Source organism: Bos indicus x Bos taurus, chromosome 21 (assembly GCF_003369695.1).
Source record: "Bos indicus x Bos taurus breed Angus x Brahman F1 hybrid chromosome 21, Bos_hybrid_MaternalHap_v2.0, whole genome shotgun sequence".
Classification (NCBI taxonomy): Eukaryota; Metazoa; Chordata; class Mammalia; order Artiodactyla; family Bovidae; genus Bos; species Bos indicus x Bos taurus.
In genome coordinates this window covers 64,523,391-64,547,592 of record NC_040096.1, presented here as the reverse complement: position 1 = coordinate 64,547,592, position 24,202 = coordinate 64,523,391, and the positions used below count along the sequence as shown (strand labels likewise).

General features: G+C 51.9%; 1 protein-coding gene across 1 annotated transcript in view; it reads right to left on the bottom strand.

Moving 5' to 3' along the window:
- Window positions 1–905: 905 nt before the first annotated feature.
- Window positions 906–24,202, bottom strand: part of LOC113879479 (cholesterol 24-hydroxylase) — a 28,545-nt gene continuing 5,248 nt past the window's right edge. The window contains exons 2-15 of the mRNA XM_027520959.1: window positions 22,376–22,456; window positions 21,570–21,651; window positions 18,710–18,783; window positions 18,174–18,260; window positions 14,052–14,190; window positions 13,203–13,313; window positions 10,978–11,128; window positions 10,790–10,852; window positions 9,541–9,613; window positions 5,610–5,694; window positions 4,845–4,955; window positions 2,587–2,675; window positions 1,847–1,913; window positions 906–1,666 (exon numbers count right to left, since the gene is read on the bottom strand). Of these exons, the coding sequence (XP_027376760.1) occupies window positions 1,496–1,666; window positions 1,847–1,913; window positions 2,587–2,675; window positions 4,845–4,955; window positions 5,610–5,694; window positions 9,541–9,613; window positions 10,790–10,852; window positions 10,978–11,128; window positions 13,203–13,313; window positions 14,052–14,190; window positions 18,174–18,260; window positions 18,710–18,783; window positions 21,570–21,651; window positions 22,376–22,456 (1,384 nt within the window). The 3' untranslated portion in view covers window positions 906–1,495. The remainder of the gene's footprint in view (window positions 1,667–1,846; window positions 1,914–2,586; window positions 2,676–4,844; window positions 4,956–5,609; window positions 5,695–9,540; window positions 9,614–10,789; window positions 10,853–10,977; window positions 11,129–13,202; window positions 13,314–14,051; window positions 14,191–18,173; window positions 18,261–18,709; window positions 18,784–21,569; window positions 21,652–22,375; window positions 22,457–24,202) is intronic.

Genomic DNA, 24,202 nt, shown 5'->3' with positions numbered 1-24,202 from the left:
TTTTAGTTTGTGGGGTTCTTCACTGCTGTGTGTGGGCTTTTTCTAGTTGAGGAGAGTGGGGACTACTCTCTAGAGGCAGCACACAGTCAGAGGCTTCTGACTGTGGGGCTTCTCTCGTTGCAGAGCACGGGCTCTAGACGATAGGCTCAGTAGTTGTGGTGCCCGGGCTTAGCTGCTCCGCAGCATGCAGAATCATCCCAGACCAGGGATCGAACCTGTGTCCCCTGCACTGGCAGGCGGATTCTTATCCACTCTACCACCAGGGAAGTCCGGGGGCAGCTTCTTTTTCCTAGACAAACTCCCAAGTGCTGAAGGAGAAAATGGGGGTGGCCCTTTCCTTGGACAGGCCCAGAGGACACGGTGGGGCCAGGTTTTCCTGCCCCTTGGCCACCCCTTGGCCCTGAGCAGGAAGGGGAAATTTCTTTACCTGCCCACTGCCATGAGGGTTGCAGTCTCACTGCCTGGGCCCCAGAGGTCGGGAGGGGCAGCCCTGTGCCAAGAGATGCAGAGGGTGCAGTGGGCATTCCTGCTTAGCTGCACCAGGCTGCCCCCAAGAGAGGTCCTGGGGGTTCCAGCCTGTCGGAGGCCCTCTGGGGTGTCCATGGCCTTATTGGGAGTAGACTAGACCACAAAGGCCCCGGGGCCCCCGAACCCCTCAATTCAAGCTCTCAACACTGCCCACAGTCCCAACTTCACCCCCGGAGCACAGTCTTCCACACAAGGGAACGGGCTTCTACTAAAACCGCCTGGGAAACTGGGCGGTCTTCTCCCGATGTGGCATCATCTGGGCGTCTCCGGGGGCAGCTTCCAGAGGTATGTCAGCCCTCAGAGAGATCAGTCTCAACATGGCCCCCATTTTACAGATGAGAAAATGGAGGCCAGAGTGCCCTGGCCTAGTCTGGCCATTCATTTTTGCAGTCAACACATATTTATTTATTGAGCATCGACTGTGCCAGGCCCTGGGTGGGCACAGGGGGCTCAGAGATGAATCACATGCCAGGCCCTGCCCTCGAGGCACTCGGAGCCTGGCAGGGCAGTCGGTCACGTCAAAGGACACTCATGATACAGTGTGGTCAGTGTGGTGTTAGAGGTAGCACAGGTGATGGGGGCGGGGGAGCACAGAGGAGGGGCCCCTGGCCCAGCCGGGGGATGGCAGGAGGGCTTCCTGGAAGAGGTGACACCTGAAGAGGGCTTTAGGGAGTAAGCAAGAGTTAGGGTGTCTGGCAGAGGGAGTGGTCTGTGCAAAGAGGCGGGGGCGGGGGGAGGGGGGAAGGGAGAGAGACAACAGCACATCTGGGTGGCAGCTGGGGGTTAGGTAGGGGCTGGTGGGGGTGGTGGCGGGGTTAGCAGGGAGGAGGAGCTCCGAGGGGGTGAAGCAGGCAGTGGAGGGCCGAGGGCCCGCTGGGAGCCAGCATGGAGGGTGCTCCTGGGGATGGGGGTGGGGGAGCAGGGTGTCCAGAGCCCTGGCCAAGAAGTGTGGTCCTGCCTGGGCCCCTCAGCAGGGCGGGGGCGGGGGCGCCGGCTGCCAGCCCCGGGGCTGCAGCGTGCACAGCACAGGGTCCAGTGGCTTGAGCGTGGCCTGCTCCTGCAGCCCGAATCGCTGCCCGGGCACCAGCCGGAACTCCAGCCTCTGCAGCAGCTTGGCCATGACCACCTTCACCTCCATCTGTGCACGCAGGGGGCGGGGAGGGTGAGTCAGCGGCGTGGATGAGGGAGCGAGGCGCCATGGCTGCCTGGGCCCCCAACCCCGGGGACCCTGGAACAGCAGGGGGCTCTGAAGTGCTTCCCAGACCAGACGTCACCCCGCGGTCACCTCTGGGTCGAAACCCCGCAGCTGGCCTCCTACCTGAGCAAACTGCTGCCCGATGCAGGAGCGGGGTCCCAGGGAGAAGGGGAAGTAGGTGAACTTGGGCCTGCGAACAGGAGGGAGGTGTCAGGAGGCCACAGTCGTGACAAGGCCACCCCTGTGATGACGGCTTTGGGCCGGGGCTGCTTTTGACCACGCTAAAGACATCACCGCTGACTCTGTTGAGCTCTGGATCAGCGTTTTCTCATTTCATCCTCCACTGAGCCTTCCAGAAGGAGCTGTGATTGGTCCCATTTCACAGATGGAGGAATTGAGGCTCAGAGAGGCAAAGCCACTCCCCCAAGGTCCTACGTCACTCGGTCCACTTACTCAGCCGGTCACATGTCTGGGTCCGGAAAGTCTGGGTTTGGACTCAGGCCCCATCAGAGCTGTGGTACTTAAAAGCGGTCACTCTCGAGAGAGCTGTTGGTATTCCCATTTCTCAGATAGGATCATCCAGGCTGGGGAAAGCTCGGCCACTTGCCCAAATCACAGGGCTTTCCAGTATAAGGGCCTGGTTATAAGCACACGCTTTAAAACCAGTCTGAGTCCTTGCTGGCTGTGCCTCCTTGGGCAAATTACCTAACCTCTGAGCTGTGATTTCCTCCCTCTAAATGGGGGCAGAGTGGGGCTCCCAGCTCCCTCGCAGTGATCAGTGGTCACGGCAGCTCAGACCAGAGGCCGCTGGGGCCGTCCTCCCACCAGGCCCCCACTCGCCCACAGCTTGAAGACAGACTTACTTGGGTGCTTTGGGGCCGAAGCGATCCGGGTTGAAAGTCAGAGGGTCCTCAAAGTATGTGTCCATCCGCCCCATGACGTAGGTGCTGAACTGCCGGGCAGAGGGTCCGCTTGTCTCTGGGTCCAAGGGTAGGTCCCCTCGCACCTCCCCCACCTGCTGCAGTCACCCAGTGGGGAGACTCGGAGCCGAGTACCCCCTCCTCAACTCCCCACCACCCCATCCACCTCCCGACCCGCCCATCTGGACTAGGGTGGGGTTCCGCTGGCCCCTGAAAAGTGTCTAAGAGGAAGAAAGAGGGCAGCCCAATGTGTCACCAACCAGCTGGGCACGCTACATCATCCCACGCTTGGCTTTACCCTGTGCGGGGAGCCACAATTATCCCTATTTTACAGATGAGGAAACTGAGGCTCAGAGGTTCATGACATGCCTGAAGTCACCTGGCAAGTAAGTGGCCAAAACGAGATGCGAGCTCAGGTCTGCGGCAAGGCCATCCTTCTGAGAGCTGTTATTAATCAAATTTGTCTTCAACACAAGACTCGCTTCAGTGGAGTGGGGGTCGGGATGCCACCGACCCCCAGCAGTCTTTCACCTGCACACCTGGTGCCTCCTGACTGGGGCTGTTGCTCTGTGCCCCGGCCCTGGGCCCTGGGTACTGGCCTCTGCACAAAGTGTCTCTCCCAAGTCTTCGCTGCTCTTCTCTGTGTGGGTCCAGGGCTGCCAGGGCTGGAGTGGGAGTGTAAGACGGGGAGGGATCTGGGGGCAGCAAAAGGTGCCCACTATGTGCCAGGGAGTTTTGCCAGGCAGAGGATGTACATTATCCTATTGACTCGGGTATCAGCATCCCCATGTTGCCCGGATGGTACTGAGGCCTGGAAGTTCAGCGTCTTGCCTGAGAAGACTCAGCCAGCGGGAGCAGGGCTGGGGTTGGAGCCTGGGTCTGCCCACTCAGGGTCACGGGGTTCAGGTTGGACACGGGGGTTGAGAGTCAGCCCCGGGTCCTTGCCCTGCCAGATGTAAGGGCATTCTGAAGATAGATGGTCATTGCAGTAGCTGGTAGTTTTTTAAAAAGCGCAGATAAACAGGATAAAGAAGCATGCATGGCTGAAGCTTTGGTGTGTGCAGGGGAGACTGTGGCCGGGCCCTGGGGCTGGGGGAGCCGCTCAACAGGTGGGACACATCATTCTTCTTTGTGAAAATAAAACTGGGTCCTATTTGGGCTGAACCGTGTGCCCGTAAAATTCATATGCTGAAGTTAACTTCAGAATGTGACTGTATTTAGAGATAAGCTCTTTAAAGAGGTAATTAAGTGAAAATGAGGTCACTGGGGCCCTTAATCCAATATGGTGCTTCCCAGGTAAAGAACCCGCCTCCCAGTGCAGGAGACCTAAGAGACCTGGGTTTGATCCCTGGGTCAGGAAGATCCCCTGGAGAAGGAAATGGCAACCCACTCCAGTATTCTTCCCTGGAGAATCCCATGGACAGAGGGCTCTGGCGGGCTATGGTCCCTGGGGTCACAAAGGGTCAGAGACAAGTGAAACAACTCAGCACAGCACCGAGCAATCCAGAATGACCGATGCCATGTTACAGGGCAGTGAAGACGGACAGCACACGTGGAAATCTACACAATCTTAATGGACATTGTGCTGAGTCAGAAAGCAAGTCCGAGAGCATACTATTGTGTGGGTACACACACACACACACACATGAAGGTGAGCAGGTGTCAAGCAAAGAATTCGGGAGAGTGACAGCTTCTGGGGGGAACCAGGAGAGCCGTGTATACACAGCTGGTTACGTTCTAGTTTTTTGGCGGGGAGGGGTAGTGAGTTTATGGAGGTCATTGTGCATGAATGGAGCCTGAATGAATGAATGAGGAAACAGCCAGAGAAACAAAAAGGCCACCAGGGGGAGAAAAGTCAGCCTTAGTGGGAGGAGGAGCTGTGGGCAGAAAAGGAACTGGGGCAAGTTGGGGCCAGCTCAGGAACTGGGCACATCCCCGTATCTGCCCCTTGCTAGCTGTGTGACCTCAGGAAAGTAACCCGACCTCTCTGAGCCTCAGCAGCCTCAGCTGTAAATGAGGCCTCTCCTTGTAAAAGCATCCCCTGTAATCTCACGCTGGACAGTGTGGCGGGAGAGAAAGCACATCACAGGGTTACAGTTAGACCCAAGTGAGAAGGCACAGGGTGGCCAGGGAGAAGCCCCTGACCTCAGAGGACACCCCGAGCCGGCCGCTCGGGGGTGCGCAGGCAGGGCCCCACGCACCAAGAGCGGCGTGTTGCCGGGGACTCGGACCCCGTCAATCAAGGTCTCCTCCTCCAGCAGACGGAAGGTGCCCCACGCAGGCGGGTACAGCCTCAGCGACTCTTTGAGGACCTGCAGACACCGCATGGGCAGATAATGAGAGACAGATGTCAGGAAAACCCCCACAGAAAGTGCCACAAGCATGTCCCAGACCCTTCTCTGCTCCCATCCATGGCGCTGGGCGTGTTCCCACAGCCAGACTGGGTCCCCAGCCCCTGTAAGGTTAGCCTCATCTCCATGTCCAACCCCTCGTGGGACAGAAGGGGAAACTGAGGCCCGGGGAGGGGGTTGAGCAAAGCCACCAGGCCAGGAGCCAGGCCTCCCCCTGAACCAGGGCCCCCACCATTCCGAGGACCCAGGGCAGCTGGAGGAAGGCCTCCCCCTGTGCTATGTCAGGGACTGGATGGGACTCTGCTGGCCGAGACTGGCCCCCTGGTGGAAAGTCTAAGACTTTTGGAACCCAGACTCCTTGGGAAACCCAAACACAGCACCTTTGACTAATGAGTTGATTTCCATATTGGGATCACCTGGGAAGCCCTAGCCACGCCCCCAGTGGCTTAATATCCTTCTGCAGCAGCCTGGACACAGGGAGGTTCTTTAATCTCCCAGGGGATTTTCAGGTGCCAGGATACTGGAGAATCCCTGTCCTACAGGGTCCAGGGAGGCAGCAGGCCTGGTCAGTGAATCACCCACCTCTGCCCGGGAGCTTCTCTCCCACCCCCACACCTGAGACAGGTACTGCAGTCTCCCCAGGTCCTCGCAGTCAAGGTGCCTCTTGGACCCAATGACCTCGTCCACCTCGGCCTGCAGCCTGTCGGTCAGACAAAGACAAGTTCGTCTCCAAGGGGAGAGGTCTCCACCTAAGTGTTAAGAGGGGGCATGGCAGGAAGCATGACAAGAGAGGCCTGGGGCCCCCTCCGCTGCACACACTGCCCCCCGGGCCCTGTTCTTGGAGGAACCGCCACATCCCAACCCAGAGGTCCAAGTAGTTGGGAACTATGTTTCCGGCCCTCAAAACATTCACCCATCATTGTGCGCTGCTTGGAATCGGCTGCAGGAGGCAAACCACCTCAGAACAGGGGCTTTGCACAAAGATGCCTATTGCATAAATGGAGATTAAATTCTATATCTTTAAAAAAAATAAAAAAATAAAAAATAAATTCCATATCTTTGTTTGGGAGACTTAATATTATATTGACGCCCATTCTCTCAGGATTATAAATTCTTTATAATGAGAATTATTCTCAGAATCCCATTCTCTCAAATATATAAATTTGATACCATCCTTATGAAATGCAAGCTGAATTTTCTTTACACCTTGAAAAAAAAAAAAAAAAGCACAAAGAGGCCTATTTTAGCTAAGCTCAAAGCAGCTGGAAACGGCAGAGTGAACGATACAGGTACCAGCCTTGGGATGCACACTGTAGAGCCTGTTATACAGAGGGAAGTAAGTCAGAAGGAGAAAAACAACTATCAAATATTAGCACATACACATGGAGTCTAGAACGAAGGTACTGATGAACCTATTTGCAGGGCAGCAACAGAGATACAGACATAGAGAACGACTTGTACACACAGTGGGGGAGGAGAGGGCGGGACGAATAGAGAGGGTAGCGTTGAAACATACACGTTATTGTGTGCAAAACGTACAGCCAGTGGGAATTTGCCGTACCATGCAGGGAGCTCAAACCCAGTGCTCTGTGACTACCTAGAGGGGGTGGGGTGGGGTGCGAGGTGGGAGAGAGGTTCAGGAAGGAGGGGACATATGTATTCCTACGACTGATTCACGTTGATGTATGGCAGAAACGTACACAGTATTGTAAAGCAATTGTCCCCCAATTAAAAATAAATACATTTTTAAACAATATGTCCCAGTGAAAGTGGACCTGGACCCCTTCCTACCCATGCCGGAGGCAGAAAATAACAGGGGTTGTGACGATGTGGAGAAACCAGAACCCTTGTGCACCGTTGATGAGAATGTAAAATCGCGCAGCTGCTATGGAAAATGGTACGGAGGCTGCTCAAAAAATAAACACAGAATTACCATGTGATGGTGATCCCAGCTCTTGGTGCTTGGTGCTTAATACCCAAAGCAACTGGAAGTCGGGTCTCAAATAGATATTTGCACACCGATGTCTGTAGCAACACTATTCACAATAGCCCAAAGCTGGAAGCAACCCAAGTGTCCACTGATGGATGAATGGACAGACAAGAGGTGGTCCATCCATACGATGGAGTATCACTCAGACTTAAGGGGAAGGGCATCCTGCCGCATGCTGCCACATGGCTGAACCTCAGGGACGTTATGCTGAGTGAAAGCCAAGCAAGAAGGACAAATGCTGTATGATTCCACTTGTAGGAGGTACCTGGAGGAGTCAGACTTACAGAAACAGGAAATAGAATGGTGGTGGCCAGGGGCTGGAGGGAGGGAGGCAGGGAGTGGGGAGGTAGTCCTTAATGGGGACGGTTTCTGTTTGGGATGCTGGAATGTTCTGGGGATGGATGGTGGGGATGGCTGCCTGACTGTGAATGTACTTAATGCCATTGGACTACACACTTGAAAATAGTTTAAATGGTAAACTTTATTATATATGTGATATAATATATATGATACACACAGACACACACACATAGCCACAATATTTAAAAAAGAATGAGAGGGGAGGGGGTTTGGGGGAGAATGGATACATGTATATGTATGACTGAGCACCTTCACTGTTCACCTGAAACTCCCACATCGTTAATCAGCTACAGCCCAATACAAAATAAAAAAGTTTAAGAAAAAAAGAATGAATGGACTTGGGAAGAGGCTGCAGAAATGTGGAGCAATGTCGTGATAGTACACACGGTGAAATTCAGGAATTAACCATGAACTGTGGCTGGGCGGATGGGGGCACCACAAGTGGATTTACTGTTGTTGATTTTTTTGCCCATGCCATGCAGCATGTGGGATCTTAGTGCCCCAACCAGGGATCGACCCCACACCCTCTGCACTGGAGTGTGGAGTCTTAACACTGGAATGCTAGGGAAGTCCCTGGATTTATCGTAATAATTAAACTTTTCTGTTTATTCCAAATTTTTAATAAGTACTATTATGTATTTTCATTTTATTTATTTTTATAATTATATTTTTATTATGTATTTTTAAACACCAGTAAGCTACAGTTGACCCTTGCACAACACAGGAGTTGGAGCACCGACCCTCCGCATAGTCAAAAATCTGAGTGTAAGTTTGGACAATTGGTCCTCCATGTCCGTGGCTCCACATCTCTGGACTCAGCCCACTGGGGACCGTGTGGTGCTGGGGCCAGTACTTAGTGGAAGAAATCCACATGTAAGGCAGCCCCACAGTTCAAACCCTGTTGTTTGAACTGGGATTCAAACAGAGCTTTTTCAGGCTAGAATACTGGAGTGGCTTGCCATTTCCTTTTCCAGGGGCTCTTCCCTACCCAGGGATGGAACCCGTGCTTCCTGCATCTCCTCCTTCGGCAGGTGGATCCTTTACCACTAGCACCACCCGGGAAGCCCTATGTGTTATTTTAGACTCCCAGGCAATCGTTCGGTCTGCCCTTTCTGCTGGGCATGACAACCGTTGCCCTAATGGGCCCTTCCCCACATCCCCAGAGCTCCCAGCCCCCAGCCTGTCCTTGGCGTTTGGCTCAGCCCATCTGGGCCCCAGTCCTTGAGGGACACTGTCTGTATTTAAGGAAACCAACGGCCGCTCAAATGCCACCTCCCCAGGGAGGCACGCCTCTGTCTCGCCAGCGGAAGACGAGCGCTCCCTCAGCCCTTGGTTTGGAATTCGGCTCAGTCCTCAGTGCCAGCCCCTGGCCAGGCCCTGCACACTTCTCAGGAGGGACACAGCCAGGGCCCTGCCCTCCTGGAGCTTCCGGTGTCATGACTGAAATAGACTCAAAGCAGACGGTCCGAGAGAAGGTGCATGTCTGAGCTGGGGGCAGGCTAGGTGCGGAACAGAGTGGCTGCTTTTGGGGTCAGAAAGGTTTTAGGAGGGGGAAGGGAGTGGGGGGAAGGGGAAGGTAGGCAGGGGGGAGGGGGAGGAGGGAGGAAGGAGAAAGAGAGGGGGAAGAAGGGGAGGGGGAAGAGGGGGAGGGGAGGGGAGGATAGATGGGGAGGGGAGGGGAGGGAAGATGGGAGAAGGAGGGGAGGGGAGGTGAGGGGAGATGGGGAGGGGAGGGGAGGGGAGATGGGGAGGGGAGGGGAGGGGAGATGGGGGAAGGAGGGAAGGGGAGATGGGGGAAGAAGGGAAGGGGAGGGGAGGGGAGATGGGGAGGGGAGGGGAGGGGAGATGGGGGAAGGAGGGAAGGGGAGATGGGGGAAGAAGGGAAGGGGAGGGGAGGGGAGATGGGGAGGGGAGGGGAGGGGGAGGGGAGGGGAGATGGGGAGGGGGAAAGGGAAGGAGGGGAGGGGGAGGGGGAAGGAGGGGAAGGGGGTTCTCCAGGAGAAAAGCAGGAAGAGGAGCTTCTAGATGTAGGAACAGCATGTGCAAAGACTCTGGGTTGAAGGGAGCAGGACTCACTGAACTGGGCCGGGGGCTCAGCCGTGGGAGGTAGGAGCAGGTGGCCCTCTGGGAACCAGAGGTCAGACAGCCCCCTTCACCAACCTCAAGGGGACCCCCCCCAACCTCCCCTCTCCATACCTCGCTAAGATCTCGGGCTGGCGCGACAGCTCCATCACCGTGAATGCCAGGTGATTGGCGGAAGTCTCGTGACCTGCAGGGAAGGAGGAGAGTGGCAGCCCCACGTGGCCTACAGGGCTGCGGCTGGCCCAGCCCACCGGGCCTCTGAGACCCCGAGCCCCTAGAGGCACTTCAAGGCCTCACTGCTCCCCCTTGGCTGAGCCAGACCTACAGATATGGAGACAGCTGTCCACCTCCGCACCTGGTGCACCCAGTGCAGTCAGAGGACCAGCCTTTGCCCCCGTGCATGCAGCTCTCACACCCTGGAAGACCTTTCCTCCAACCCTCCTTGGGCCTCACCTGGCCTGGAGGGATATTTGTCCCCATTTTGCAGAAGAGCAAGCTGAGGCCGACAGGAATATGTCTCTCTTGGGTCACACAGCAGGAGGGGCAGAGCTGGGACTCAAGTACAGCAAGGCTTTTGGGGCCAAGGCTCGTGACCTGCCTAAGCTGTGGGCACCAGGTCCTGAGGTCTGGAGAGGGTACATCTCCTGTCTGGGCACCATGGAGAGCTTCTAACTGGGACCTGATGAGTCTGGGCAATCCCTGAGGGCTTCTCTGAGGAAGAGATGCTTGCGGGATCGCTGAAGGGTGAGGAGGAGTTTTCAGGTGAAGAACAATGCTCAAGAAGTATTTGATGAGTAAACGAATCAACGTGCTTAGCGTGTCTTCTGGTGCTAATCTACCGAAGGCCTTGCCACAAATTCTGAGTAAGACAGAGCCTTGCATTCACATGGCTAAGCTCTCCTGAACCCCCAAAGGGAGCTTCACAAAACTTCACAATTGCCAGCTCCTTAACCACGTGGGTTAAGCAGTTAACCAGGTGGCTGATGCAAGCACCTGACTCATTGGGAAAGCCCCTGATGCTGGGAAAGATTGAGGGCAGGAGAAGAAGGGGGCGACAGAGGTTGAGATGGTTGGATGGCATCACTGATTCAATGGACATGAGCTTGGACAAACTCCAGGAGATGGTGAGGGAGGCCTGGCGGGCCACAGCCCATGGGTTCGCAAAGAGCTGGACACAACTTAGCGGCTGAACAACAACCAGGTGGGGGGGCCACCAAGAGAGCCTCCTGGGCCTCCCCTCACCCCAGCCCCCCAGAGTGGGACTCTGCTCAGCCTGTCTAAGGCCACCTCCAAGTCAGGTAGTCCATGGTCCCCAGTGTTCCTGCAAAGCTCGGAACCCTTGGTGGCCGCTGAAGCTACAGACCAGCGATGAAGAAGGTGACGAAGTTGTCCAGCAGGATCTCGTCGTCCTGAGCCCCCTCTTCAGCTGAAAGACAAGGCGCTTCTCAGGGCCCTGGGAGCCTGGTCCCCTGTCCCCTGTGATGGGTCACCCTGGCGGGGGAGGGGCATCCCCGCCGCGCCCCACTCCCGGGCCCTGCGGAGCCCCGGCACCTTTGAGGATCTGCGTGAGGATGTCGGCCGGCACGTCCTCCCCCCTCTGCAGGGCCTCGCGGCGCCGCTGGACCCACTCCTTGCCGACCTGGCGCAGGAAGCGGACGCTCTCCCGGGTCTCGCGAAGCTGCTTCCACTTCCCCGGCATAAACTGCAGGAGAGTTCCCGCTCCCTGTCAGTGCGCCCCACCCCCCACTCCCCTGCCCCTCCCCAGCTCCAAAACGACTTCAGAGATCCACAGCAGGCTCGGAAGTCAGAAGAACCTGGGAACATTCTAGAAAAGATCAAGTAGCTAGGAGATTTCATCAAGACGGTGGGCTAAGCCCAAGCACTGGCTTCCCCTTCCTGCTCTGAATCCCTAGAAATGTTGGGAAAGATGCCTTAAAATATCCAGGGACCCCTGGGGACACAGACATAGAAAACAGATTTATGGACAGATGGGGAGTTGGGGGAGGGGCGGTGGTGCTGGGGGTGGGGTGGGGGGAGGAAGAAGATGATGGGATGTATGGAGAGAGTAACCTGGAAACATACCTTGTCATATGTGAAATAGATAGCCAATGGGAATTTGCTGTATGACCCAGGGAACTCAAAGCAGGGATCTGAAACAATCTCAGGGGTGGGAAGGGGAGGGAGGTGGGAGGGAGTTTCAAAAGGGAGGAGGCATGTGTATACCTATGGCTCATTCATGTTGACGTTATGTGTATACCTACGGCTGATTCATGTTGATGTTTGGCAGAAACCTACACAATACTGTAAAGCCTTGTCCTTTAATTAAAAATAAATTAATTATTTTAAAAAAAATCCACGGAGCACTGGGAAATAGGAAAGGATTCCTGAGGGAAACTTCCCTGGTGATCCAGTGATTAAGACTCCATGCTTCTTCTGCTGCAGGGGGTGTGGGCGCGATCTCTGGTCAGTAAACTATTAACAAGGTTCCATATGTCGTGGGTGGTATAGCCAAAAATAAATTATATATATATATATATATGTATCTATCTATCTATCTATATATATATATATTTTTAAAGATTCCTGAAGGATGGATACAGTTAGGATTGCACTGAAGGCGGAAAGTGGACAGAAGCCAGAGGGAAGTGGAGTGGAATTAACTGCTGAACAGATGCAGTGGCATCAGGGGATTCTAAGCACAGAGTCTGAAGTCCCAGGGAACAGGAGGGCATCTGTCTGGGAATCAGCTCAAGTGCTGTAGCTGAGTGCGACCCTATGCGGTCTTCCCAGAGCAGAACCCAACCCCTCCTGCCCCCTGCCATCCTCCACCTGCCTCTTGTCTATAGGAAAACTTTAGCCTCCCAGGTCTTCCCCAAGTTCCAAAGGGTAAATTTAATCAGAGAAGTGAGAAAATGCAGAAAGAAAGGAAAACAGCCAAGGAGGACAAAATAAAAATAGTTTAGCCATTAAATGAAGTCAAGGACATTTAGTTCCTCCTCAAGGGCTATAGATAATATTCGGAGCCATATCTTTTGTTGTTTTGCAGATACTTCCTCCAGTGGAGGAAGTTAACAGTATGCTGCCCATAAGCACGTAGACCCCAGACCAGACAGAACCAGAAGTTTGATAATGTTGCTTCCTGATTACCTCACCACCAGCCAATCAGAAGAATATCCACGAAAAGATCTCACACCCCACAACTCCTCTCCCTCACTCTGTCTTTTAAAATCTTTCCCTGAAAGCCTTAGGGGAGTTCAGGCTTTTTAGGCACTAGCACTCCTTGCTTGGTGCCCTGCAATAAACACTGCACTTTCCTTTACCACAACCCAGTATCAATAAGATGGGCTTTACTGTGTGCAGGCAAGCAGACTCAAATTTGGTTCAGTAACAGTACCACCTTTCCCCCTTCCTCTTCCTTCATGCCTGGAACGAGGAAGTGATAGCTGGAGCTGCAGCAGCCATCTTATTACAATGAGGTGGTATGCTAAAGACACTGGAGCAGAAAGAGAAAAATCCAGGAACATCTGACACTGTGAAGTCATCATTGCCATCCTGTGTTACCTGCTTCACGATCATTTCACATAAGAAAAAGACTTACTCCTAATTTTCTTAAACTATTTAGATTTTCTGCCTTTACTTTAGGGGATACATGCAAATCCTGACTGATTCAGAAGTCACTTCAGACATATCAGAACTCAAAATCCATTCTGGAAAAAAAAATCACTGGAGGAGTTGCTCCAGCAAATGAGGACAAGACAAGCCATGATGCCTGGTACCTTCGCCAGAGTGTTCCGGGATGCGCTGATGCCCTCCAGGATCAGTTTCACTTTCCGAGACAGAGGCTTCTGGGCACCCAGCAGCATGCTGGTCTCCATCCCAAAAGCTGCCTGGGGGAGACAGAAGGGTGAGGTCACACATGGGGGATGTAAGGATTGAAGACCCAGGGCAAGCACTGACTGCATTGTGTCATCCACTCCTTACAACCTATGACAATCCTGACCCTGTGGGATGTGATAGGATTAAGTGGCACATAATAGCCACTCAAGGAACCTAGGCTTCTTTCCTTGACAAGATGCGTTCCCCCTGAAATGCAGCCTCCCTTGGATGTTTATTCTAAATCCAAACTCCCAGTGAATTTTTGAATGGTGATAACGCCTCACTCACTATGCCTGCACTCCATGTTTTACCTGGGTTTGAAGTTATCTGGGTCCCTGCTGAGATGGTGTGGGGGATTTGCGGGGGGGGGGGGGGTGAAAAGCCAAACCATACTCCATGGCAGGAGGAGGGATTGGGGGAGGAGGGTTGCCAAGGGGGAGGTGGGCTTGGGCTGAGAGTCAGGCAGACTTGAGATCCAGTCCTGGTCCTGCCACTGACCAGCCAAGAGCCAATCCCTGCATTTCTTCATGTCCATTTCTAGAGAATGAGTTAGTAGCTCCAATCTCACTACCGGTTGCTTTGAATATCCAAGGAAATAAAGGAGATGACCCTCCCAGCCCAGAGAAGGGGTGGCTGATACGTGGAGGAACAGGAGGGAGGGGAAGGAAGCAAGGAAGGGAAAAGGGAGGGAAGAAGAGCCCATTGCTGGTGTGGCCTGCCCCATGCCCTCCCTGCCATCCGCCCATCACCTTGGCCAGGATGTCCATGGTGGCACAGGTCAGCATGTCCTGCATGGACACAGGGGTCTGACCATCCGCTTGGGCTTCCAGGATCTCCACCAGCTGTTCCGCTTTCTCATTGAACGTTCCCATCAAGCCAACCAAGGAGCTGGGGAAACAGCATAGTCATCAGCAGCCACTGGGACCAGCCCAGACCTGCAGATATCCTTTGTCCCCTCTCTGAAGGGAGACAGTGTGCAGAGTGGTGATGGGGGCCTCCCCCAGCCTTTCTGATCTCCCCACAAGACCCAGCTCACAGGTTGGGGTTGCAATAATCAAACTAAGCCTTTGGGTTCCCAATCCCCTTCCACTCAAGATGGCTCATGTCCCTTTATGCTTCTTTTAACGATTCCACACGCACCCTTTCTGGCACTGGGCCCTTCAACTCTGACTCCAAGGAGACGTGGCAACGTAGAAACTCCAGAGCACAGTGGGGAGGAAGGCAAGAAAGGCCTCTGGGGCCTCCAAGAGTCCAGGAGGTTTCCCCTCTGACTTCTCTGCTCACACTGCCCACTCTCCTTACCTGCCCTACCCAGGCCACCATCTTCAGCCTTTAATCATCTCATTTCACTCTCTGTCCTTGAGCAATCAAGGTGCCCAACAGAAATGAGTCTTCAGACCCAGAGCTCTCAACCCACAGTGCCCCTGCCCCAGGATAGCTACCTGACTTGTCTGCCTGACAAACTGTTTAGAAAGAGGTATGGAAAGATATACTCCAGATTCGCAAAAGTGGTATCCCTGAGGGATTGGAAATAGGGAAGATTGCTCCTTTGTACATTACATATTTCTGAATTTTTACAAAGAGAAAGTGCTGCTTTTGAAATTAAAAGTAATTTTTAATGTTAGCAATCTGGGTAGAGGGCATAAGAATGTTTTCTCTCCTATTCTTATTCTTGAAACTTATCTAGAAATTTGAAATTATTTCCAAATAAGAGGTTTTTAAAACCAGTAAAAAGAGAAAATTGTGGGGGAGAGAGAGAGAGAAAAAAAAAAGAGCGACTTTTTTAGTTAGGAAAGACTATTAGTTCTTCGTTTCCAATCGGCCAGCTCTACTCCGGTTTCCAGCTCTAGCTCAGGTCCTGGCATCCTTGTAGTTACTACTGCCCCCGTCCCATGACAGCTGCATATCTTATTCTCTGTGGTCCAGGACTTTATTGAAAGCACTACTCTGATCTCATCCTTGCCCACCTAAAAGGCTCTGAAGCACCCTGTTTCTCTCAAGAGGGAGGGGAAAACCCTCACCTGGGCCCAGGAGGCTGTCTGCTCTTATTCATTCCCACCTGCTTTCCATCTCCTCCAAAGCACAGTGCCCCTTCCCGTCTCAGGGCCTTTGCACATGCTGTCCCCTCTGCCTGAGCTCTCTCCCCTCCCATCCTCAGCCCCTACATTCCACTAGCATCTTAACATCTGCCTTCTCTCCAGGTGGACACCCAAATGCCACATCCTCAGGAAAATGTCTCCTAAGCCTGCGTGTTGGTGGTGGTGGTTTAGTCACTCAGCTGTGTCCAACTCTTTGTGACCCCATGGGCTGTAGCCCACCAGGCTCCTCTGTCCATAGGATTTCCCAGGCAAGAATACTGGAGTGGGTTGCCCTTCCCTTTTCCAGGGAATCTTCTCAACCCAGGGATCGAATCCAGGTCTCCTGCATTGCAGGTGGATTCTTTACTGACTGAGCCACCAGGGAAGCCCTCAATATATGCCTCCCAAAGTACTCTTGACTTTTTTTCTCACAACACTTATGTGGTTTGCAAGTATATATTAATTTGCAAGATTAATTTGCAAGCTTTAAAAAAAAAAAAAAAGTCACATTCTAATTGACTATTTGGGTCCCCGGGACGGTTGTCACACCAGTACTGAATCCCTTACAGCTACTGCATGTACAAAATATCAGACCGGAACGTTAGCTGTACAGTAAAGCCCCAACCCCTTGTTTATGACGGAATGACTGGGACCAAGGCCTTTCAGCAAAATTAATACCTGAAAAAGCAGAAACTGGCAGTTTACTCTCACAATTTTATTAAAGGTATATAATGATATTCTCTGTGTACAATGGCTGGAGATGAAACTCACCAGTGGTTCTTGCTTTTTTACCCCCAGTAGTGAATTCAGATTCATTCATACAACTTTGTGAATTTTGTGTTTCCAAAAAAATGTAACTTAGACAACTACCTTATTGTGAAAATAAGAAATAAAAATAGTGGTGATGGCCGCACTACAACATGAATACACTTAATGCCACTGAACTGTGCACCTAAACATGGACAAGATGGTAATGTGTCTTATGTGTATCTTACCACAATTTTAAACATTTAAATAAAAATATCTGTAAAAGCACTTAATAAAATGTAAAGTGCGGTTCAAGCATGAGGTTCAGTGTGCTAGAGAGAGTCCACCAAGACAATGATGTCATGAGCACTGTGAGCAGTCATGTGATTAGAATCCATGTCCTCTGATGACCTCAAAGCGTCCTGAGGGCAGGACTCTGTCACCTTGGCTGGCCTTCATAACCCTGGCGCTCAGCACAAGCATCTATTCAATAAATGCCTCCTCCTAGTCTATTCCTTTTATCATTCCTGGCAACTTTCCAGTAAAACCAACACCATTCCAGGCACTCGTTCACTTTATGGACGTTCCTGGAGGGCTTGTGAAGGGCCGGGTGCCAGGCTGGGTGCAGGGGCCCAGTGACACGGTGCATCTTCTGCCTTTAAGGACCTGACATCTAGTGAGGGAGGCACACTGGAAGAGAAGCACTGCAGCGGGTGTGATAGGAGCCATGACGGAGACATGACCTCAGTCTTAGGGGTCAGGAAACACTTCCCCAAAGCAGTGACATCTTAGCTGGGTATCAAACGAGGCACAGGAATTCCCTAGGGTGACACAGAGGGCAGGGGGATGGCAGCAACAAAGGCAGAGATGCCAGAGAGAACCCAGCAGTTCCAGAAAGCTGGAGGAGAGAGGGTGCAAAGGTTGGCGGGGTCTCAGGAGCAGATTGAGGGCAATGAAGTCTGACCCTCATCTTTCAGATCATAGGGAGCCACTGAAGGCTTCAGGACAGGGGACAGGTATGGTTAGATCTGAGTCAGCAGGATCGCCCCAGAGTGGTGAGGTAGATGCACCAGAGGAGGGAGACAGGAGGCACGGAGGCCAGGGAGGAGGCTGGGATAAAACTCTAAGTGAAAAGGTTAATGTGGTCATCACACAGATTACATACTAAATAGAAGCTCTTAAGCAAGGGAGCAGTTAACATCTCCAGCAAAGGGACAAATGAATACAAGCTTCCCGATACGACATCCTGAGGAGGACACAACATCACTCCTGGGCCATTCCTGCCCAAAAAGCACAACCTGAGGGTTATGGAGCAAGAAACAGCAGACAAACAAGGTTGCAGGAAATTCTACAAAATTGGCCAGTAATCTTAAGGTCAAGAAATTCAGAGAAAGACTAAGAACTGTTCTAGAACAAAGGAGGCTAAAGAGATGCGGTAACTAAATATAACACATGAACCCGGACTAGACCCTAGACAAGGAAAAAATAGCTGTCATTACACAAATGACAAAATTTGAATATGGATTGTGGATTATTCAATATTCTGTAACAGCCTATATGGGAAAGGAATCTAAAAAAGAGTCGATACGTGTGTATGTATAACCGATCCACTTTAATACAATGTCAATCAAATATATTCCAATAAAAAATTTTAAAAACAGAAAAGAAAAGAAAGTTACCCTCAAATGAAAACAACAATGAAAAAAACAATAAATGAAGAAGTCCAGATGAGGAGAGACAAGATCTGAGCTAGGGGAATGGCTGGTGGGCAGGGACCCCCACACCTCCAGGCACTGAGGTCATTCAGCTCCTGACGTTCACAAACCACATGGGGGCCTCTCTACTCCCGCCCCCCACCCCCGGGCCTGCCTGTCTCTCTCTCTCTCTCTCTGATCAGTAATGCTGTGTCCTTCCCTCCCTTCAGCCCAAGTGAGGCCCCTTCAAATGAAGATGCACCTTTTCCAAGCCCACCCAGGCTGGGAGCCCAGCACCACCTCTGAGCAACCAGCCAGGACACCGCTGGGGCCCATCTGCAGCTATACTCACCTCCGGCTGAAGGCCAGGTCCATGATCCTCCGCTGTTTGTGCCAGCGCTCATAGTCACATTCGGACACCAAGCCTTGGCCAAACAGCCTGCAAGAGAGACGGACGCTTGATGTGAGAAACTGGGTGAAGAAATGAGAACTGACCGCCTGACGGGGTCAGCTCGCCGTCCATTCAGGGTAATGAGAATGTACTGGAGCCAGACAGTGGTGACAGTTAGGCACGCGGAGAACGTACCAAATCCAGTGTGGTTAAGACAGTAGGTTTTATGTGATGTGAATTCACCATAACAAATACATAAGAAATGGGGTGACCGTGTGTCCCAACCTCAGTGACCCCCCTGTTCCCACCTGGAGGGGAAAGGAGGACAGGGAAGCTGCTGATGACAAGAGTGGTGCCCACCACGGATGCCCCTGTTGTGTGCCTGGCAGCGGGGTATTGGGACTGAACGCTACATCCAACATTCTGGACCCCGTAGGTCCTCCACTAGCAGCCAGAGGCTCTCCCAGACTGCCCCCCGGGACCCCCTCGAATCCTACCTCTCGCCAAACACAGTCTGGATCGCGTGGTACATCTTGGAGTCCTTGTTGTACTTGGTTGACATCAGGAACTTCTAAATATCCCCAAAAAAGCAACATGAGTTTGTGCCCCCACGAGAGGCTGCAGAGGACTCAGCAGTTTTCTGGGCTCTTGTGAAACACACCTCCAAAAAGTCACCCTGAGCTGAGTGCCAACGACAGTGGGAACACCCGTACGTGTGATCTCACCTACTTCCTCTAGAAGTCCTGTCTTTCCGGGATGAGGAAAGCGGGGCACAGAGGGGTGAAGGGGTTTTTTTTTTCCTGTGGTCACACAGCTGGGGAATGATGTTGGGGCGGGGGCTTCCTCACTCCAATGCCCACGCTCAGCAGCCCACACCACACCACCTTGTACAGTGGCTGAAACCAGAAAAGGCATGGGTTGCTCTGGAACCAGAATAGGAAAGGGGGGAAAACCTGGTGGGAGGGCTTCTAGGACACAGGAGAGGCACTCAGCAAAGATTCAGTGTTAGTGCCAACCCAACCGTGGAAGTCAAGGAAGGCTTCCTGGAAGAAGGGCCCAATTCCTCACCAAGAGCAGGATGGTGGCAACAGTAACGTTAGCAAACAGCTTTTGAGGCAGCACCGCCCAGGGTTTGACAGCTGAGGCTGTGGACTCTGCTGGCTTAAATTTGAATCTGGGCTCAAATATCTTTCCTCTACCGCTTGCTAACTCTATGACCCTAGGTGAGTTACTCACCGCCTCTGCCCCAGTTTCCTTATTTCGCAAGATGGGAATCAGGAGAGTGCCTGCCTGGTAGGGCTGCTGTGAGAGTGAGTTAGCTCCACATGAAGAGTGTGGAGAATGGCGCCTGGACACAGCAGGTGCTCTGCAAGCGCCAGAACACAACGGCATCCTGCTGTTGATTTAACGCCCAATCATCCCTAAGACGTGGCTGGCATTTCTATGCTCTTCTTACATCTACATGAAAAACTGGCCCAAGGTCACAGACATGGTAAATGGTGGGCACAGGATTTGAATTCAGGCAATTTGATGAAGTCCAGCACTCTTTAAAGGAATAAAACTAACATGATTGGGGGAAAAAAAAAAAACAAACCTCTTGCTAGTCTGTTCAAGAAGATAAAACTGAAATTGCTATTCTCAGGAACAAAAGAGAACAACACCACAGAGCTAGTATACATGATAAAGATAATAAAAAAATATGGCAGACAACTTTATACCAGTAATTTCAACAATTTAGAAGAACTAGGTAAATTCCCTGAATGACTCAAAACTCAAGAAAATATAAAAAATCCAAATGGCCATATATCAATCTTAAAAATTGTATAATTTAAAGAAAACACTTCCCTTAAACAAAATGACAGGCCTAGATGGCTTCACTGGTAAGTTCTAGCAAACATTCAAGGAAGAAATAACACTACACCTATATTAAAGTGAAGTTAAAGTGAAGTTGCTCAGTTGCGCCCTTTGTGGGCCCCATGGACTGTAGCCTACCAGGCTCCTCTGTCCATGGGATTTTCCAGGCAAGAATACTGGAGTGAGTTGCCATTTCCTTCTCCAACACCTATATAAACTCTTTCAAAAAACAGAGGAAAGCAAACATCTCCCAACTCATTTTATGAGGCCTATCAACCTGATTCCAAAGTCAGGGATCAAGAATAAATATAGAAACAAAAGTTCTTAACAAAAAATGTGTAAATTGTGTCCACGTAACCAGGAACAAATTGTATCATGCCCAGGAATGCAAGGTTGGTTTAACACTTGAATGCTAGTCAATGTAACTCATCATATTAATATATATCTTTCAATTTCTTTTCTCACTGAACATCATGAAGGTCTTGTGTATGGCTTTTGGTAGCATGCTTTTAAAAGTCTTAAACTGTGTCTGAATTTGCAATGAGGGTTTTTTTTTTTTAAAAAAAAAGGACTTCTAACATTCTGTTAGAGACATCATGGTCATTCCACTTGTCTCGTGATCTAGGCACAGAGTTGTATCTTATCCTTCTTAATCACCACAGCCACTCTCGAAGCAGAGCGCCGCACCCACAAGTCAGCTTGGTACCCCCTAGGGGAATAACAGCACCGTCATTTACTGAGTGCTTCCTGCGCACCAAGCATGGGCTGGACAGCTCACATACATTATTACATTATTTCAGCTCCATTCTTATAACCATCTGCGAGAGCAGCAGCATCTCTATTTGACAGACAAGGAAACGATGGCCCAGAATGATAAAGTACATTGTCCACAGTTCCATAGCCAGTTGGCGGCAGAGCCCAGTTCTGCCAACTTCCAAGTAGACTATCTGATGGCCATTCTTAGTACCAACACGGCAGACACGGTCCTGCACATACTACAGGCCAACTAATGCTGTCTGTTTTCGTTTCCTCGCTTCCAAGATGAGGACCAGAAAGAGTCCTTACCAATTAAATGGGTTCATAATTGTAAAGTACACCGAAGTTCATGCTGAAGCAAAATTTGATCCTTTGTTTGTTAAATAAATGGATCAACATTTCGTTCTCATCAGAGCCTTAAAAGAGAGGGGTTATAGCCCCAGCTCGCAGAGGAAGGAACTGCTAAGAGAGGTGGACTAACTAGACGTATGTGTACCAGTTCCCAACCCAGAAGAGTCTAACAATAACTCACTGTCCACATCAAACAGCTCTACTTTTAGGAGCGCCCCCCCTCCCACCGCTACCAACAGAAGGTGGGTGGTTAGAGAGGAGGATGCTGTTCCCTTTGGGATCCCTGGGGAACCAGCCCAGATCCGTGTGACTCTGCAATGTCTCTCCCACAGTCCCTGGGGGAGCATTTCATGCCCCCAACCAGGGGCTCTCCTTCAAAACCATTCTGTTTCCTACCTTGACCGACTCGGGGCTCGTGACGATGACCGAGGTTTTGTGGAAGACATTGACCCGCACGACGGGCCCATACTTCTTAGCCCTGGAAACCAAAGTGATGCAAAGGAGGCTGTCAACTACCAGAGATGTGAACATCATCAGATCAACCGGGCTCAGCTGGAGAAACAGGGTGCCCCGTCCCAGGGGTGGGGGGCACTCAAGGTTCTGGAGCCTAGGTTCTGCCTTGGTGTCGACTCTGCTGAATTGCATCCCCCTCTGGCCTCAGTTTCCATATCCATGAAAACAAGGTTTCTACTCTTCTCCTTTGCCCCAAAAGGTTGTGCTGGGATTCAAGCAATATCATGGCTTTGAGAAATGTAAAAGCCCACCCCAAACACCAATGACTGTTACACAGTCACACACCCACCCAATTTACAGATGAAGAAACTGAAGCTCAGAGAGCTTCTGATGGTTGGTCTAAAGCCATGCAAAGTTGGCTAAAGGCAGAACTTGTCTTCTTCTTCGTTTTCTTTTTTTTGGCCATACCGCATAGCACATGGGATTTTAGTTCCCCAACTAGGTATAGAACCCATGCCCCCTTCACTGGAAGCACAGACTCTTAACCACTGGACCACTGGGACTTCCCAGAGCTTGCCTTCTGAACCTGCCTTGTATGAACCTGCCTCTCTACCTAGAAGAGGAACTACTGGGGGTGAGAATGGCCTGGACCGGGGAGGGGAGTGTGTGCTGGACTGGGGGTGGGGGGAAGCTGGCCCATGAGCAGTGGGGGCTGGGGTAGGAGCAACAAATACCAAGTTAGGACCCACCAATCCAAAAACACGTCTTGGAGCACGCGGCCACAAACCTCATCCTTTTTCCAAAAGTAGGGGAGGTGCCCTAGAAGGAAACTAGAAGAAATGGGAAACGTTAAGGTCTCTGGAAGTCACCATCAAAGAGTGCTCCCTTCCCCACAGGACCCTATGGAGTCGGTGTTATCAGGCCCACTTCACAGATGGGAGGACTGAGGCACGGAGAGGTACAGCCCCGGCTCAGGGTCACCAGGCAGGACGCAAATCCCAGTCTGACTGGCCCCAGAAGTTTTCTTAGAAAGATGTAGAAGAATAAAACCATCTTCCTGGTGCAGGAGTTGGGGGCTGGTATGAGGAATAATATTTTGGCCACCTGATGCAAAGAACCAAGTCACTGGATAAGACCCTGATGCTGGGAAAGACTGAAGGTAAAAGGAGAAGAGGGCGGCAGGGGATGAGATGGTTGGATAGCATCACTGACTCAATGCACATGAATCTGAGCAAACTCTGGGAGATAATGAAGGACAGAGAAGCCTGGCATGCTGTAGTCCATGGGGTCTCAAAGAGTCAGACACGACTGAACAACTGAACCACTGTGGGGAATAACCTGAGACATTCACTGAACATTTATTAAATGCCGGGCACCATGCTGAGCCTGACTCCATCTGAACTCCTCGCACCTTCTGGAAGCAGGTCTGTTACTAAGCCAGTTAACAGGCAGGGCGACTGAGCCTCAGAAAAGGAAGTCACCTGGCCCTAGGTGCATGGCTGGTACCTGGGTGTCCTGCAGCCCTTCTCATTAGGGCATATTTTGGGCATCCTAGCTCAGCAGTGTGATAAACAGATTGTAAACAAGCCTGTTTGGTGTTGCTTTAGGCACATTTCAAGGTACTGGTGATTTCCTGTCTCCTGTTTAACTTTATTCCTGCCAAGCTCACTTACTATAGCTTCCAGAATGGGTGACAATAAAACTGCAGTTGGGGTTTTCTGGGTCATGGAACTCACCTTCTTCTGGTGGGGGAGACAGAATGAATAAACAAGTAAGTAAACAGGAAGTCAGGTGGGAGAAAAATCAGAGTTGGGGGAAATAAAGAGAGCTGGGGATGGATGTAGGAGGGTTATTTTAAACAGGCAACATCACTTTAAGAAGGTGACATGTGAGCTGCAAGGAGTGAGGAACTCAGCCACACAGGTACCTGGGGGAAGAGCACGTCAGGCAAAGGGAATAGTAGGTGCAAAGGCCCTGAGGCAGGAGCATGCTTGCCGAGTTCAAGGAACAGTGAGGAGGTGGTGTGGCTGGAGCAGAATGCTTGAGGGAAAGTGGTACAGGACGGGATTGCCAAGGATGGGGTTCAGATCGTGTGCGGCTCTGTGGACTGTCATCCAAACTTTTGCTTCGACCTTGTTGAGGTGGAGGCCACAGGAGGGTTTTGAGCAGAACCAGAGACGGGATCTGGCTTGGGTGTTAAACGAACCGTCCTCACTGCTACAAGGCGGAGAGTAAGCAGGGCAGGCAGAGGTGGAGGCAGGGGCACCAGCGAGGGGCTGTAAGTGGAGATGAGATGTCAGACGCTGAATGCATGGAGGTGGGTGGAGCCAAGGGGACCTGCTGATGGACTGGACCTGGGCCGTGAGACAGGGGTCAGGGATGACCCTGGGGCTTTTGGCCTGGCCACTGGGAGGCTGGCTGGAGCTGCCATTCACCAAGGTGAGGAGGCCTGAGACAGGGGAGCTGCTGGCCACAGCAAACACTGCATGCCCGCCCCGGCCCTTGTCCTTGCAGGTGGGGCTTCCGAAGGCCAGCACCCGAGACCCTGCTCTGTGCTCTCTTGGCTCTGCCTGCGG